The sequence below is a fragment of the Diceros bicornis genome, chromosome 9, assembly GCF_020826845.1.
Source record: "Diceros bicornis minor isolate mBicDic1 chromosome 9, mDicBic1.mat.cur, whole genome shotgun sequence".
NCBI lineage: Eukaryota > Metazoa > Chordata > Mammalia > Perissodactyla > Rhinocerotidae > Diceros > Diceros bicornis.
This window is the reverse complement of record NC_080748.1, coordinates 50271073-50289961: the sequence shown is the minus strand read 5'-3', so window position 1 is coordinate 50289961 and position 18889 is coordinate 50271073. Positions and strand designations below refer to the sequence as shown.

At 32.6% G+C, this 18889-nt stretch overlaps 1 protein-coding gene across 2 annotated transcripts in view; it reads left to right on the top strand.

Moving 5' to 3' along the window:
- The window catches only part of KLHL1 (kelch like family member 1), a 351208-nt gene that overhangs the window by 238375 nt on the left and 93944 nt on the right, over nucleotides 1–18889 (top strand). For both annotated transcript variants that reach the window (XM_058547700.1, XM_058547699.1), the window contains one exon: nucleotides 17486–17672. In XM_058547700.1, coding sequence (XP_058403683.1) covers nucleotides 17486–17672 — 187 coding nt within the window. The remainder of the gene's footprint in view (nucleotides 1–17485; nucleotides 17673–18889) is intronic.

Sequence of the window (18889 nt, the reverse complement as noted above, 5' to 3'; positions counted from 1 at the left end):
TGAAAACACTGTATTTATACATTTTTATATATATTATATAATTTATATATATATGAATATCATATTCCCTCTATCCACCTCAATTTTTCCCCTCTAATCACAACTTGTATATAATTTCTCTATTAAGTTTCCTAGAAATCTTTTTCATCTTACTATGTGATACATGGTAGATTATGTATGGCCCCTTCCTCTGAATCAAGGATGTGCTAGTCTGTAAAACAAAACAATAATATTCATTGCTAATCATCTTCATTTATTTGCTCTCTTTTATTTTTCTTTTAGGGCAGGATAAGAGATTAGATTGAACAAATATAAAATCATAAACTTGTTTGTAAAATGCTGCAGAAATATGTATTAGCAGGAAACCATTGAAGATATTTTTAAAACTGACAAAATTAAGTCAACAGACACATTGAAATATTAGCAAAATGTGCATAGATAAAAAAGCATTCATTTATAAAACTTTAGAAGCAAAAAGCATAAGAAGCAGAGAGATTAAAGCAGGGCATTTAAGCTTCCTTGGAATATAATCTGGACACCAAAACTTAAAAGTAATTCATTCCATCTTGGCCCATGATTTCACTTAATTGGCAAGGTACAATAAAAAATTTAGAGAGTAGCACATAGAATAGTATTTACCAGCTTGTATTACTTGGGACATTTCTGAAATAGTTTAGAGCTGCTATTAAAAAACATCTTTTCTCTCCCCTGATGACTAGAATTTCAGAGTTCTGTATGTATTGTGATCAGAACTCTCCCTGTAGATGAGATTACCCAGAATGTGCAAGAAATTGACTAGAATTTACAAACTACCCCCCTCTATGATTATCATAGAAGAAAAGGTAGCCTATACTTTGAGAAATTTCATTAACTTCTTTTTACTTAAGAATTCCATTAGTAAGTTTCTTTTAAACAGTAATTCTAAAGACAATATCCAATTAGAATTGTATAGGAATTAATAAATTTCAAAAAATCTTATAAAAATGAATTTGTTTTACATTATATATCTTGCCCTAGATCTTCCTTAAATTTTAAAATTTGTAAAACTTGAACAATAATTTTAAATAATGATATGTGATTTAAATATATATGAAATATTTTCACATACTTGATAACATTTTAATATAATGTTTTGAGGAATATAAGAAAGGGCATTTTCCACATTTTATACTTGAAGGATTAAAATTCATGAAATTGAATGACTTGCTTATTTTCATAAAGCTTGAAAGAGTTATAGACAGTACTTATATCCATAACTTTGGATTCTTGAATCTAAAAACATTCCATTAAATTTATTCATTTTTAAGTCTGTGCTAAAATTTTATGCCATATTATCTATAGATATGCAGGTAAATGTGCTCATTTGTTTTTGAAAGAAGCAAAAATATTACTGCATCACTAACACTCCCTTTTTTGGAGAATGCTGCCCTTAAAAATTGAGTCAGTAGCCTATGTTAGAAAAAATGAAACGATATGTTTTTATATGTTTGTTTTCTACTTGTTTATGCTAAAAATGCATTTTTGTCCGAGTAGATTTTGTACATCTTTCAGATAGAAACTCTGTCTTCTGCTTCTGCATATCCTCAGTGATCCCTATATAGTACTAAATATTAATAGAGACTTAATATATTTATTGATACACACTTTAGGTCATATTTGTGGCTATTATTGGTGGCTGAGCCTCTCATTAAGACAAAATTTATCTCTCACATATAAATACGTTAAATAACTTGAAACTAGTGACTGAATTGTTTCTCATCTCAACCTAATTGGAGGAATGAGTAATGAGTGAACGAATCAGGGATGGTGGCACACTAAAAAGATACTGGTTAAGCCTTCAGATCAGATTGAGCTTCCTGTTGTTATTTCTGCTATTATTCCCAGGATTCATCTTTGCTTTTTACACTTACAATGTGCTAATGATCACTTAGTATGAGTTTACCTAAAGTTTAAACGAGATTTTTCTGACACAAAACACATTCTACTGATATGTTGACAGTTTATTGGCATTTACCTTCTCATAGTTAGTAATTTATCTTTTTCTTTTATTTGGTTAAATTTCACTAAGAATCTCTGTTGTATATCTAATTGATTGCTGTTTGTATTATTTCTTAAAAATCTCCGAGGGTACTAAAATATAAAAGCATCATTTTTAGATAGATAGATTTATTGAGCGTCTCCCTCTCCAGGCATTATTCTTTTTATATAATAATTCAACAACACAGCAACCTGAAAGGTAGTTAGATCAAAAGGTAGATAGGTGATTGATAGATAGATAGATAGATAAATAGATAGATGTAGAGTTTTTGTAGTGTGTATTAGCACATACTATAATTTTTATCATTATTCATGAATATCAAACAGATTTTATGTGGCAGAAAAAGACAAAAAGTTCATAAGGCTGTTGCCAAATTTCTCACATAGGAGGACAGTGCCAGTTGTCTCCATTTTTCATCAAGCATTCTTTAAAACCACCCAATGAGGATTATCAGCATCCTCAAATGTTCATGGGGATTTTCTAGTATCCAAACTGAATTGCTCAAATTATTTCTTTCCCTAGTCTTTCTGTTCCATTTGGTATTGTAGACCTCCCCTCTTTAAGAATTTTCTTCTTTCTCTTTCAGCCCTGTATTGTTTACATACATATTTCTCTCTAAGTCTTAGTCTCCCTTACATTTTCATTCTCTATTGCCCTTCTTATATTTGTAGGTGTTCACTAAGGTTGAGACTGGTTCATTGTTTTCCTCTATCCTTATTCTTTCAGTCTTTTCATCCCTTCCAATGACTATAAATATCAGACCCAGGTGTAAAAATCCATAATCAATGTCTTCATCCGTGATTCTTCTGATACCTATTTTTATTGTAAAGTCATTACACAAGCCTATATGTTAAGCTTCATATAAGTATTTTCACCTAGATATTTTCAACTTGAAATCTATGTTGATTTCATAGATGTATTATATTGGTTAAAATGCAAATCAATCCTACATACACAACAAAGAAAACAATGAAAATCCAAAATGCTACCATTAATAAAATACCAGAATCAATCATTTGATGAAAATCATTCTAGAAATCTCTTCATTCATTCATTCATTTATTCATTCACTCACTCATTTCACGAAGACGTTCTAAGTGCCTCTTACATGGTAGAAGTATGTCCGGCGTTTAGCATTGAATCAAACAGACAGGTCCTTACTCTAAGGTAGCTTACATTTTAGCAGGAAGGGGAGAATTGGGAGGGGAGTGGCAACATATATCAAACAAACCATGCATTCATTATAATATAGATGGTGAAAAGAATTATGAATTAAAGTAAATGGGACAAAGTAAGAGAGTGATTGGGGTTGCCAATTTAGATAGGCTGGCCAACAAATTCCTCTGTGAAGAAGGGAATTTGAGCAGAGACATAAAAGAAATGAGGAAAAACTAAATACATATCAGGCAAAAGAGTGTTCCAGGAGAAGAGCAAATGCAAATACTCTGAGATGAGAATGCATGTGACATGTTTGAAGAACAGCAAAGAGGCCAAGATAACTAGAGTTCTTTGGACAAGGTAGCAGGGGTATAGAAGATGAGGCCAGAAGTGATCAAGAAGTAGGTAATATAGGGCTTGGAGACAGTCATGGGGACTTTAGCTTTTATTCCAATTAATATGGAAAGTCACAGGAGGATTTTGAGCAGAGAAGAGACATACCTTATGGGAGTTTTTTCTTACTTTTTATTATGGAAATATTCAAATGTATTCAAAAGTAGAGAGTAACTATATCTTTAAAGGATTGTTCTAGCTAATGTGTTAAAAATAAACTATATGGTAATGCAATAGCGAAGATTCCAACAGGAGATAAAAATCCCATTAGTTGGACCCACCCAAAAGCAAGTCAGCAAGGGAGCCAAGTGATGCAGTTCCAGAAGGTTCAGTCTCATGAGCAACTGAACAGGACAGAGAATAGTGCAAATGAATAATGGGGAAGAAAATGAAAAATAACCAGCACTAAGAAGAAAGATTGGAAGAAGATATACTAGGTAGGAGGTATTACAATAGTCCAGGTGATGATGATATTAGTTTATCCCAGAGTTGTAGTAGTAAATATAGTCTGAACATATTTTGAAGGTCAAACTACAAGTATTGTCCAGTAGATTTGATGTGTTGAATGAGAGAAAAATAAGATTCAATAAGGACATTAAGGTTATATGGCTATATGATTTCATGTATTGGATGGAAGGTCGGATGGATGGGTCAACAGTTAGATGAATGGAGATAGAAATTGAGAGAGACAATGAGATAGAGATAAGAGAGAGAAAGGGAGAGAGAAGTTTTATTAAGAATAGAATCTCACTAAACAAGGTATATTTTGAATAAATATCATTACTTTGAATTCTATTTGATTTCCTTGCATTCCTCTGAACCTATGATCTTTCTTCTTGAAATGTCCTTTACTCTTTTCCATGCCTGGCAAACAGACATTTATCCTTATTAATTCAGTTTAAGGAAGACCCCGTGTTGTATTTCTTTACCACATAAAACCCAGTTAAGCATATCTTCCTATTTCCTAGAGCAGTTTGCCCATATCTCTATTAGAAGTCATCTTTACTAGTGGTAGAACAGTTTTAGTTATATTTTTACAGCTACATTTCTTTTTCTTAGTAAATTATGACACTTTGCAACTCAGAAAATAATTCTATGTATGTTTATGTTTCTAGGACAGTGCCTTTAAAGCAGTATGAACACGATAAATGTCTATTGCACCAATTAATTAAATGCACTCCCCTAGATGTTAGAAGTAATCATCTTAACTCATATTTCTACAAAAAGAAAAGTTATTTAATTTTTATAACTGAAGTCATCTTGTTTTTAAGCTTCTATTCCTACTGATGGCAGAATAATTTATACTTAAGAGTTAGAAAAGTTAGAAGAGTCACAACTATGACTTTCAGGTAGCTATTCAGTAAAGCGGAAGTTCAAATCTCTATTGGGGCTGTCTCTTCCCTCTCAAGGGGTCTCATCTCAATCTTTCTCCTTCCTAAGATGGTGTCTGTTGAAGGAGGATGCTTATATATCTTTACAATGGTGGAGATGCTTCTCTCCCACACATTGTGCTCTGGGACCTGATGGACTCTCAACTTTCAACTATACAACACAATATTATTAACTATAGTCTCCAGGCTGTACATTACATCCCTAAGACTTATTTATTTTATGACTGGATTTTTGCACCTTTTGACTACCCTCACCAATTTTGCCCACCGCCCCACACCTCTTGCCTCTGGCAACCACCAATCTGTTCTCTGTATCTATGAGCTCAATTTTTTTTAATTCTACATTTAAGTGAGGTCATATGATATTTGTCTTTCTCTGTCTGACTTATTTCACTTAGCATAATGCCCTCAAGGTCTGTCAGTGTTGTCACAAATGGCGGGGTTGCCTTCTTTTTTAAGGCTGAATAATATTCCTGTATATATATATATACATATCACCTTGTCTTTATCCATTCATCCATTGATGGACACTTAGTTTGTTTTCATGTCTTGGCTATTGTAAATAATGCTGCAATGAACATGGGAGTGCAGATATTTTTTGAGTTAGTGTTTTCATTTTCTTCGGATAAATACTCAGAAGTGGAATTACTGGATCTGGTGAATACCATTTTAAATAATTATCTTCCAGCATATATCTACACATTAAATTGATTGATGTAGCTTCTTGCGATGACTTTCAACTGTTATACAAGTCCAGGAGGGTTATATGTAAAACAGAAGAGTGGAAAGTTTAATGATTCTTGTTTCGAAAAAGTCAACCAACTGAAAACTGGGCTGTTGGATAAAGATATATCAGGCTTCTCAACACAGCTTAATATACTTGTGCTTAACTATAAGTATTAGAAAATAATAACCATATGCTCCATTATGTTATAAATACATTATAAATTACTTTATATTATAGGTTACTCCATTGTAATATAAATTCTTTTATAAAGTAAGTTAAGAACTGATGCCTTACTTTTTGCATACCCCAAAGTGTCTGGCATAGGGTTTGATACATTCCAATTGTTTTAATGCCCTTAGTATTAAGATTAATAAACTTGTATTTTCCCTTATCCCTGAAGTTTGTTCAATCAAGATGTTTGAACAACTCATTTCATACCCAAACTTTAGAAACTCTACAGGCACAGTGTATGCCCAGTGGAATTAGTTTTACTTGGGAGAATTATTTTAATCCCTTATTGACTTGCAAGATGCATCCACCTTGATGTTTTCACAGGAACTCATTTCACTGATGATGATCAAACGAGGTATGTTGGGCTTTGATCAGAGTAAATCTAAAGAAAGCTAGAAATTTGCAAATACGCAGTGATTAAAATTCTTTCTCCATCTTCTCTTAGTGAAATGAGGGAAGTGAAATACTGACTGATACCTTATAATTAGTGTGAGAAAAATTAAAAGGTTTTTATTTAAAGATAATTGACATAGGGCTAAAGCAAAACAAAAGTTTAATACTAGGTCCATATTGTTATTGAAATTGGTGAATCCGGTTTTCCAAATAGTAAATGAATGCAGTCTCTTCAATTGCTTTCCTGCAGATTTGCGTCAAAGAACTTCCAGGAGCATCATTTGCTTCTTACCATCAGAATGAACTTCTCTGAGATAAAATATGAGAGAAGCAGAGGAAGAATTCTCAGTCTTTCTTGTAGCAGCAGATGCTCTTTACAGGCTCGAGATAGTTACCTCTTCTGGATGTAGTGTGGAGGCCACTTGCAGATGTATCCCTCTCAAGGAAGCCGTACTTGAGAATGACCCTTACACTTGGCACATTGAACTTGTTAGCTATGGTTAGTCTGTGGGCGTTGTGTTACCTCTTAACTCAGAGAAATTTCTTATAAGAAAAACTTACAGAAATGCAGGATAACACTGAATATCACAATTAAATTTTATGTTTTCAGGAGCATTTTACTTATCACAAGATGGTTTGAATTCAGGTTATGATCTGAGTACCCCATTTGGCTATAATACAGGTCATCAATTTCAGGCAATAATAGCTAGTATTGAAATACAATTATTCCTACAAAATATTAGTAAAACTATCCAACTGGTAATAATTAAATGTTTTAAGATTTTTTTTTCATTTAGGAGGTTGATATTTTTAGTCTTGGTAACTAGCAGACACATGAGTTCTGCAAGAAAAGGTGATCCAGAAAGTTAGGGTAAATTATATAACTTGAGAGATTGTCCACACCAGCGAAGGTCCACAATAGAGACTAGGCACATAGGCGCATGCTAGACATCTTTAGAAAGGAAGGGGGAATTTAGAAAAAGAAAGCAGCAAGGCAAATATAAGTATCTATTAATAATTTTATTCTAAAAAAATATAAATTTTATTGATGTATCAAAAAATATTTACCAAACACTATGATAATGTTCTCAGGGATAATATCTCTGAAGGTAAATACTGAGTCTTAGGCATCTCTGTTATGCAGGCTGTAACACAGACATAGCCCAACACACATTTAACATGTTGAAAGTTATTACTACATGCATCTCAAAGGTTAAGAATGCCTTCAATTAATCCAGTGCTACAGATTAAGCAAATCTTTCTTTCCCAAATTTCACAGTGTCCTCAAAAAGCACAAATGCGCACTTTACGTTCTTCTCAATTTGAATCTGGGTTTCATTCTTCACTGAGACGGCAAAGAAGGCTTAGCAATAACATGATCTATGTTTCCCAATCAGAAATAGTTTTGTGAAAGAGCTAAAGGAAGCATAAATACAAGTAATGGTCTCTCATGATGAATCTACACACATTTGAACGTGTTCCTTTCCAATTATCCTCTTGCAAAATAAGATTACAAATAACAGAATTTTATAAAGATATACTCCTCCAGATTTCACCTTTAAAATTCAAATAAGTACAGTTAATATTTGAGAGTAAGACGGTTACATATAAAGCCATAAAAGCAAGATAAAACCAGTATATTTTTCTATTGGTGACTATTAAGTGTAAGCAATACAGTACTAAATCATGAATTAAGGAAATTACAGATCAAGTCTAAGTCCTAAGGATATTAATTTATATATGAAAAGAGAGATAAACATTTAAAAGTTCATTGAAAACACAGAGTAAAACAAGTATACTCAACTTAGAGTCAGATATTTCAAAGATTTAAAAATCATATTAAAGATGCAATGAAGAAATAGTTTGTGTGGGGGTAGTAAATAAAACAGACTTGTTAAAGTAGAAGGTTGGTCTGGAGGTACAGTGAAAAATGATCCTGAGCTAGGTGTTTTAAGTTACATTAGGAAATACTTTCAATTGTAATGCAAGGAATTAGCACAAGACAGCAGGACAGTAAATGATGAATATATATATTTTATGACACCATGTGGGAGTAGTCTGAATTCTGCATATGATTTCTTGTACCACACACAAGAATTCAAGTTATAAATCTTTCTCAAAAATTCAGAAAAGAATTAATAAGAATATCAGCCAGTGAAGTGGCTTTTGGAAAGAAAAGGGAATAGTAGAATGGAAGGGTTTAGGCAGTATTACAATAATCAACGATATTTGATGACTCTTTGGATGTGGGCTTGGCTGAGAAGATAAGAAGCTTTGCTAAATAGAATTATTAAGGGATTATGCAGTGATTGAATTATCAAGGGATCTCAGGCAGGAAGAGATATTTTGGGTATATTTATTTATTCATATAACATATTTTCCAAAATACTTCAAATCAGCTTAAATAGAAGTAGCTTAAAATAAAAGTACAGGTAAAGAAATACCCTAAACCATTAATTAAAAATAGAAGACATAAGTCAATACAGGAAGGAGAATGGTAATGAGAAAGAATAAGTTCAGATTTAAATGTGTGAGTTTGAACTGTCAGTGGAACATCTAAGCTTAGTGCTTCTTACTTAAAAGTCAAGTTGCCTTACAGTAGTGTCCGAGAACCCCAATTATTTGTGTAGTGGAATTTTGCTGTTGACTATGAATGGAAATAAGCATGTCATCAGCTGAGTCTGGGATAAATCGTTTGGAAATATAGATATTTGGTTGGTCACTAAGCAAAGAAAGACCATAAATTAAGAACAAAAATTTTCTGAAAGACCATAAATATTTATGAAGATGATTACTTTATGCATGTAATTTGAGATGTGATATTGAACATATTTCTGCCTGTGCATATGTATTTTCAAACTCCAATACTGAATACATTATTTAAAATAAATTAATAGATACTCTAATCATAGTAAATGATCAATCATTTAAGTAGTTATTGAGCAATTCCAGGAACCAATAACCCTGTTAATGGTACCCAACAAAAGGTGTAGACATTTTTCCTGATTTCCTACAAGTTTATGACTTAGCATGCATATGAGGTCCTTAAGTGACTGCACAGATGACAACTGATTAAAGTCTGATATGACCGATAAAAATAAACTGTGTCAACTGTGGCCTGAGCAACTAGATAAGTCCTCATGGAAGTAATAGAACTTAAACTTGACTCAGAAAATTGGGTCGTATTTTAATAGAAGCCCCAGAGGAAAAAATCATTACCATTATTACTTTTTTTTTTTTTTAAGGCATGATCTATTCAGATAAGAGGAAAGAGATCTGAAGAGCTAAAACGTGAAATACAGAAAAATATGCATAGGGTATCGTGGAAAGTGACTGAGTTGCTAAAATGGAGTTGTATTATAGAATTTTTGGCATGCTAGTCTGAGGATGTTGAATAATGTCTTGCAAACAATAAAAAAACTAATGCATGCTTTTGAATACAGCTAGACATGAGTAATTAACAAATGTGTTCGAGGGTGGAGAGGAGGGTGGGCTTGAGTAGAATAGAGTAGCGGTGAGAAAGACTGCAGGTATCCAGGGCCTATATAGCACCTGGCACAAAATAAGCACTCACCAAATATCTGCTAAATGAATGAATGAACGAATGAATGAATGCATGTATGTGTGCAAGGTCAAGAGCCTAATTAGGATGCAGTGAAATTTTTTAGGATGAAGGTGATGTTCATTCAGGGCACAGGATCACTTATTTCAGTTTTAGAAATTTTCAGCTTTCAAACTACCTATGGAACAGCAAACTCATGTTAAATACATAAAAGTTAATCATAAATTATAGCAGCATAAAACCCATTTCACTTGTCGTTAATAAGAACTATCATTTGAGTTAATTTTATGAGTTTTATTCATTTTGATTATGTCATTATTCTTCTCTATTTGTACTGTCAGCTTAGTCAATTATTTTTCATCTTAAGGCAATCAACTATTTCTGTATTCAGAATAAAATTAATGAACCTGCTCCTTATTTCATAGATGGTTTCTTCTTGTTTTCCCAAATACTTGAGCAGGAGTCATTCAGATATATCTGATGTAAGCTTTAGCGTGTCAGGAATTTGTGTTTTCCTTTTGAACTGAGAGTGCAGGAAAAGAATATAGAAAACTGTACTGTATCGACTTTTCTCGTTTACTTAAAAATATAAGGGCCAGCCCGGTGGCGTAGCGGTTAAGTGCACGCGCTCCACGTTGGCGGCCTGGGGTTCCCATCCCCGGCGGGCACCGAGGCACCACTTGTCAAGCCATGCTGTGGCGGCGTCCCATATAAAGTAGAGGAAGATGGGCACGGATGTTAGCCCACGGCCAGTCTTCCTCAGCAAAAAGAGGAGGATTGGCATCGGATGTTAGCTCAGGGTTGATCTTCCTCACACACACAAAAAAATACAAATAATATCCTCAAGTAGTTTAGCCAGAGTAGTGATTATGCCAGTAGAATGTATGTGAAGATATTTCAGTCTCTTAAAATTTCATGATTTTATCCTTTGCCAAAATTCTTTTCAACTGATGTTAATGGGATTTTAAGTGTAATATGAGGATCTATCCACTCATATCAATCGTTTCTTTCAGGCGGAAGGTTGAGATTATGGCTCCAGTTGAACTAGCTCCTCTTGTGCAAGCTTAGGCTGTTCCAGGTGCAACAGATACTCAAATAATAACTGACGAAGTGCTGTGAGCATTGGTAAACCAACTAACTTATATTGCCAAGGTGTCAGCATAATGATACATTTTCATCTCTCTATGTCTTTGAAAATCTCTCTGAAGGGAGGAAATATATATATATACAGAAAATATCTCTAGGCATGAGGCAGTTTAGGTTTTCCCTCGTGAAGAGTGACAGTCCTACCTATTAGCTTACCATTTATTGCGTTGCTGCAAAGTTCCGTGATAACTGAACTCTCTCCCTTAACCAGCACCTGACCCTGACTATTAAACTGGTTCAGGGTTTATTTAGCACTGAGTATGACCATTAAATCATTGTTTCCCTGTGGAATGTCTTAGAAACTGCTTAATAAAAATACTTGAAAATATTTTGTTTGTATCGGACCTATTTATAAGACATTGCAGTAGAAAATCATTTATTCCTGCAGCTTACTGCATATGATAATATTTTATTATTCATCTTATTCATTTCTTCAGCAGAAAACTTGAAAGACTACGTATGAAACTGTCACTTGTTCTCTAAGGACTGTCAGTTCTAATAGGAATCAATTTTGTTTTATAGATTCAAATTCAAAACTTGTTTTATAGAGTTGATTTTTTTTAGCATAACACCCAGTAGCAAAACAAAAGTGTGAAATATGAAATAACATAGGGTACATGAAATTTTGTCACACTGTTATGAATGTGAGAATTTTACATAACCTTGGTAGTCCAAGGATATAGTGTTAGAAGAGTTAATACATTCTTTGGTCCATAGTAAGTTTAAATTTATCTTTCTTTAAGTGTTTATTCGATATTGCATTCCATTTTCCAATGGACTCCCTGACAAGATGTAAAGTATAGATATGTTTGCTATACTTTGTACAGATTCTGTTAGTTGCCTTGCCTTTCAAATTGTGTCTTCATTCATTCAGTATTAAACTTACTTAAGAAATAGCTTACAATATAGATATTTTCTTACTTCCAACCACTAACGTTATAGGAGTATATTGCTGTAATAATTTTTTTTTTTTTTAGACAGCAGGGCAGGGGGTCCCTAATGTTTTTTTAATTTTATTTATTTATTTTTTCCCCCAAAGCCCCAGTAGATAGCTGTACATCATAGTTGCACATCCTTCTAGTTGCTGTATGTGGGACGTGGCCTCAGCATAGCCAGAGAAGCGGTGTGTTGGTGTGCACGCCCGGGATCCGAACCCGGGCCACCAGCAGCGGAGCGCGCGCACTTAACCGCTAAGCCACAGGGCCGGCCCTGTAATAATTTTTAATAGCATTACTTTATGATATTTTAAGGTTATTTATAACACAAATTTTTATAATGTAAATTTCTTCTGACTTTTACTATAAAATTAGAGTTGTATGCCCTTTATGTAATAAAATAGGTTGGACAGCACAAATAAATTCATGCACTTGATTTTGTTTGCTTATAATAAGAGAACGAGTTATTTACAATTGTAAGGGAGTATCTATACATGAAAGTTAGTGCAGAGAATCATGACAAAGATTCTAGCCAAGAGAATATTTTCTTTGACACATTAAGGTAAATATACAGAAGGAAGGGGCCGGCCCCGTGGCGCAAGCGGTTAAGTACCCGCGATCCGCAGCAGTGGCCCGGGGTTTGCTGGTTTGGATGCCGGGCGTGCACCAACGCACTGCTTGGCAAGCCATGCTGTGGTGGCATCTCACATAAAGTGGAGGAACATGGGCATGGATGTTAGCCCAGGGCTGGTCTTCCTGAGCAAAAGAAAGAGGAAGATTGGCAGATGTTAGCACAGGGCTGATCTTCCTCACACACACAAAAAAAAATATATATATATATACACAGAAAGAAGACAATTTTTTGAATGATATGAAAGCTTATCCTATTTTCATATTTGGAGTTTGGAAAAACAATGCAAGATCTAGCTACTTGAATAATGCATCCCATTTTTATGCAGCAATACTTTCAGAGCTATAATTTTCAATTTTTTACCAGCTGTTGAAATAAATTCATATAACCATTTTTGGAAAACTGCAGTTTGAGGAGTGTCTATGTGGAAACACACAGGATTAAAACACTCATTATGTATTTTCATGTTGCTAAACAGTGTGGCTATTTTAAGCACGTGGTTCAATTTCTCAAACCATCAACATTCAAATTATTTGTAACAAACATAGTGGTCATTTTTCAGAAATGTTGTCTTAAAAATTGAATTTCTTTTTTTCTAATCAAACTGAAATTACTGATAAAGCCAAAGAAACTTTAAGAAGAGCACAAAAAAAGACAATAACATTTTAATACACACAATTGCAAAAAACATTTATTCCAACCAAAAGTTCATGACATTTCTGGCAACTGGAATGCTCTAACAAAGTTGCTGTTGAAAGTTCTAGCTATTAATGGATAAATTATTCTGATTTTTCATATTAGTCAATTCTGAATATCATACATGGGGTTCTCATATACATTTCTTGACCATGTTCTATTCTGCAGCTACAGATTTATCCTTTAACTCACTGGTCATATTAGTCACAAAGAAAACCTACCAAGGTTGTAGGGGGATAGGGCATATCTGTGAAGTGACTGCCCAGCTGACATAGATCCAAGGTGAATCTCTTAGAATTTTACAGAATGTTGTTAATATACTCTATGCTATCCTTCATATTGAGTCTCTGGATATTTTTATTTCTGTTTTGTCTTCTAGATGACAAAATATTCTTTAACATTATTGGTTTGCAGATAGTGGGGTCTTTTCTTGAGGTTTAATACACAATTAATTTATAATGATGTAGTTGATGACTATTCTAAGTGTAAGCACATACTAGCTAATGGTAGATATTGTGATACTTCATGGGCTTTTTCTCTTTTATAAAATAATTTATAGTATGATTACTTCTGATTGGAAAGGGCATTGGTATGCTGTGTTCTAAGAGAAAAATCTAATTCATAGACAATTATTGTACAAGTTCTTGTATATAAACATGAGCATGTTTCTAGGTAGTGTACAATTACTGAAACATATTGATATTTTTCCTAAATTTGATAAGCAAAGGAGCTTTCACAATACTTAAGGTTGTATTAAAAATTGAAGAATGTAAAAAATAAAACAATCTTTCATTTTATAGGGGGTAGCAATATTTGTGTTAATCTTGGCTTATTGTCAGAAATCTAAACATAGTTCAAGTTTGAGAGACAGCTTAACCATTTTATTATTTTGAATCTGTGTCTGAATTTGAGATGGAATAAGAATCCCAAAAATTGTCGTCCAAGGAGGTGAAATACAGAGACAAGTCATAGTATTCAGAAGCAAGAAATAGTTACAAGTAATAATTTGAAAACACACAATAATAAGTAACAGTGATTATGAAGAACTCGATTTCTTTCAAAATAAAGAACTTTGTCAAATGATTAGGAGTATGCCAAAGTTAAGAAATTTTACACAATGTTTTGTTAATAAAATGGGAAATATTATTTAAGTACAGAATATCTTGATTATTTTATAGAAATAAAATGCAAGTTTTAATTTTATTTTATATATCTTCCATATCATACTTTGAAATAAGCAATTTATAATATCTTTTCATTATGCATACATCTATGGACATTAAGCAGGTCATTTCCCTTTAAAAATTATTTGAAAGTATTATAAACCTAGGTACTTAGAGTTGACTGTCCTCTTATACTGTATTTTTACAGAATTCCTAAAATTTTCTTTTATAATTTTCTATTATTTATAAAAATTTTGAAATAATTGTTATATATCTTTGCACGTGTGTTTAGAAATATATAAATATTTAGCTATTCAAACAGATGATAAAATTGTTTTTAGCTTTAGCTGTATCATCAATGTATATATCATGGTATTGAATTTTATAAACTATAATATTTTCCTTAAAAAACAAATGAATAATATTTTACCTTGTATACATATTCCTATTTTTCTGTACCTTTTGTGTTAATTATATAATTTAACTTGAATAACCAAGTTTTACTTTTCAGCCAAAAGGAAACCAAAAAAAAAAGAAAACAAGACCTATCTAACTCATTTTTTCAAGAACACACATTTTATTTCATTGTAACAAATTTTATCACATAAACTAACATTTAAAACATGTTGCACATTCTGTTCATCTATGTTGACTTTATATATACAAAATAAGGAACTAGAAAATTTTAGAAATATTTCAGTGACCAATGTTTGCAACGTTCTTTTACTTAAAAATCAAAAAATTATCATTAATCAATTTATTATTAGTCTATTGTATTAAAGTTGTTCAAAGAAATAAAAATTATAATGTAAACCAACATCATGTCTTTTTTGAAATGCAGGACTACAAGAATTCACAAGATTAAACCTTTATACTCACGAAATTTCATTTAAACGAATTTGTATTTTTGTAATCCTAGACCCACACAACTAATGTACAAATTTTTTAAAGTTTAAAATATGAGAAATGAAACCCAAGTCTTGTATTTATTAAAATATTGTGCTAGCATTATTTTAACACGGTGATAAAATCAAGAAGGCATAGAGTTACTTTTAAGCTATTAGTTAAAAGTATCATCTAAATATCAGGACTAGTATATGAACTCTTTTTAATGTAAATGATCCTCTGTACTCATGTCAAAATTTAAAGATATTTACATCTACATCATGAATCTACTTACTTAAAATTCAAGCCATTACCCAAACTCCCAGTTAAACTTTTTGATTATGAGTTATAGTTTTCCAGGGAAGAACATACAAAAGAAGCACATATCTTTTGAATTTTTTTCTCTTTTTTCTCTTTTATTTGGAATTTGTTAGCTGTTTATCCAGATAACATATTCCTAGAGTGTCCTCCTAATGAAGGAACAGTTTCTTATGATCAACCAATCCCAAAGTTTCCCCGAAAAGGTGAAAAAAAGGGAAAGAAGGAGAGAAAAGAGAATTGATGGAAGCCAACTTCAGCCATATATAAATTTATCACTGTAAAGACTAATTATTTTTTCTTTTAAGGAAAGGAAAAGGCTTAGATGCAGGAAAAACATATTTTACACACAAATGACCAAGAGTCATATTTAAATCTCTCTCTTTTTTTTTTTTTAATTTATAAAGACCGCGAGATCTTGTTAGAAATAGATATTCTCTTTGGTAGTTAAAAATAAAAATTTTACTAAAAGAGTAAAAAAGTAGTTCTTTTAAAAAATGCCATTAGAGATCTCCTATCCTATTCCACACGATTTTTTTCTATTTTCTTTTTCTTATTTAGTGTTCAGGATGAAAGTGGATAGGAAGGCAACTCAGGTTTTAGTATACAAGAAAGGAAACAGAGCCAAGAATTTAATTAAACATTTTCCCTTCTATATTCCAAAGGATCTGATAGCTCTAATACATTACACTTCTTATTCAGCCTCAGAGCTATTCTATTATCTTTCCCACATCTTATATATGATATCTGCTGTGTTTTTATATTCTTCCTGTCACCTCCAACAGAAATTTATGTGTTACAATGGCTAAATAAATTTACTTAAAGTTAAAATTATAATGTTAAAATTAATTATTTAATTATATGCTGCCATCATCTATTAATTTATTCACTCAATAAATATTTGTGTACAGATGTGGTACACTGTCTTACCAATGTAGAAGAAAATGTCAATGAGTCAATGTTAAATTTTCTACTTACGATTTTTGTAACTCTATGTGATAGATTTAACTGTCACTAGAAATGAAACTAATTCATTATGAAAGAGAAAATGATGTTGAAAGAACCAAGGGAAAAGAGGATAAATGGCAACAGAAGAGGAAAAGGAAAGATACTTTGAATGTGTTCAAAGAAATGTACACAGAAGAATCTGTGGGGATGAAAACCAGGTGTATCAAAGAGAGACATAATGTCGCCTAAGTCTGCTGGTCTCGCTCTAATTCTCACTCAGGTGCTGGGTATTTGGTATAAAATTTCTTAGCTTCACTATTGGAAACTATTACCTTGCCTGATACACCGCTTTACAACTGCTTGCGTGCTTAGACAGATGTTATGAGGATACTTGTTTTCATTTTTATTGATTTTTTTTTCTAATTTGAAAAGAGTTTAAACTATACCTGGAATATTTTTAAGCAAATATATGAATATTTATGATAAGCTTGTTGTGACCCAATTTGTTGAAGGCTGTTTTTTAATTTCCTTTTCCAGACATGTTTGTGGTCAACATAGGCAACTTTATTTGATTTATAAACAGCTTTAATGGAGAAAAGGGAATGGAAAAAATGATCTCTAGATTTTCCTTTATAAACTGTAGTAAAATGATAAATAATATTGAATCGAAAATAATATCCATTCTGTTTCTCTTGGAAGCCATGAATTTTACTCATATTTGTTTCTCAATGTAATTAATTCTTATTACATTCTGATCCCTCTTAATACAGGGGTAATATCTTAGGCATTAAGCTTCTAATTTTATCTACTGACATCATATGCTCATTCCTTTAAACAGCATTATTAACAGTAATTGTGTATTATTCACAGATATTGGCTGACCTAGAAAACCATGCGTTATTTAAAAATGATCTGGAATGTCAAAAGCTGATTCTGGAAGCAATGAAATATCATCTATTGCCAGAAAGAAGAACTTTAATGCAAAGTCCAAGAACTAAACCTAGAAAGTCTACAGTTGGAACTCTGTATGCTGTAGGAGGAATGGACAACAACAAAGGTATATAATTCTAGATCTATATATAATATGCACCCTGTATCATACCATGACATGATTTTAATATTGTAATCTGCATAATACAAACAAACCTCACATTAACTTTGCTTTATCCATTAAGATTTAATACTAGGGGAAAAATTGAAAGAACATCTCTGGGGCCGGCCTGGTGGTGCAAGCGGTTAAGTGCGCGTGCCCTGCTTTGGCAGCCGCGGGTTCGCAGGTTTGGATCCTAGGCGCGCACCCACGCACTGCTTGGCAAACTGTGCTGTGGCGGCGTCCCATATAAAGTGGAGGAAGATGGGCATGGATGTTAGCCCAGGTCCAGTCTTCCTCAGCGAAAAAAGAGGAAGATTGGCAGATGTTAGCACAGGGCTGATCTCCTCACAAAAAAAAAAAAAAGAACGAACATAGCTTATTTCCAGTTTGTAGTTGCTCCGCCTGCTTCTCATTCACCTTTAAATCCCATGTAAAATGAAAACTGGGATTTAAAGCACTTACCTAGAAAACATAGGCCAAATAATTCGTTGGATATATTGAGAAATACATTTCGATTCTAAGGAAATGTAATGTGCCAGGCACATGCCTGCTGAAAGTAATATTATAAAGAAGAGAGTTCCTGCTTTTGAGGAGTTGAGATTCTCCTACAGAAGCCAGACAAATAAATACACAATTTTAAACGAGTATAACTGTGGCAGTTATAATTTACAAATTTGATTGTGTTATCAATTTTGCCCTTCAAAAGGAAGTGAATGATTTATTTAAAAATTGCACATATACATTTGACGGTTTTGTTTTCCTATAGCTAGTGGAAAAAATCTCCATAAATATTTATTCTCTTCAGCCTTTCTTATGTAGGCCTTAAGTTTCTTGCACAAGTACACAAGACAAATAATATAAATGTCATATATTTGGATTTAATAAGTGATATAATTATCCATAATATATTTAATGTACATGTAAAAAATCCAGTTGGCGACAAGATAGTGTGGTCACATATTCAACTTCTGTTAAAGGAAACTTGTTATTAAAGATTCAGAAGGAAGCAACAAAACTTACTTCAACCATTGTGAAGTGAGATCCCAAAATAGCAGCCAAAGGGAAACAATTTATGTAATCCACACAAAACGGCATATATTCCCATTTTTTGTCTGTCAAGAAGATATCTCATGGCTATTAGATAGGTTTTGCTAGTTTACTTTTTTGAAAAGTTTAACTCC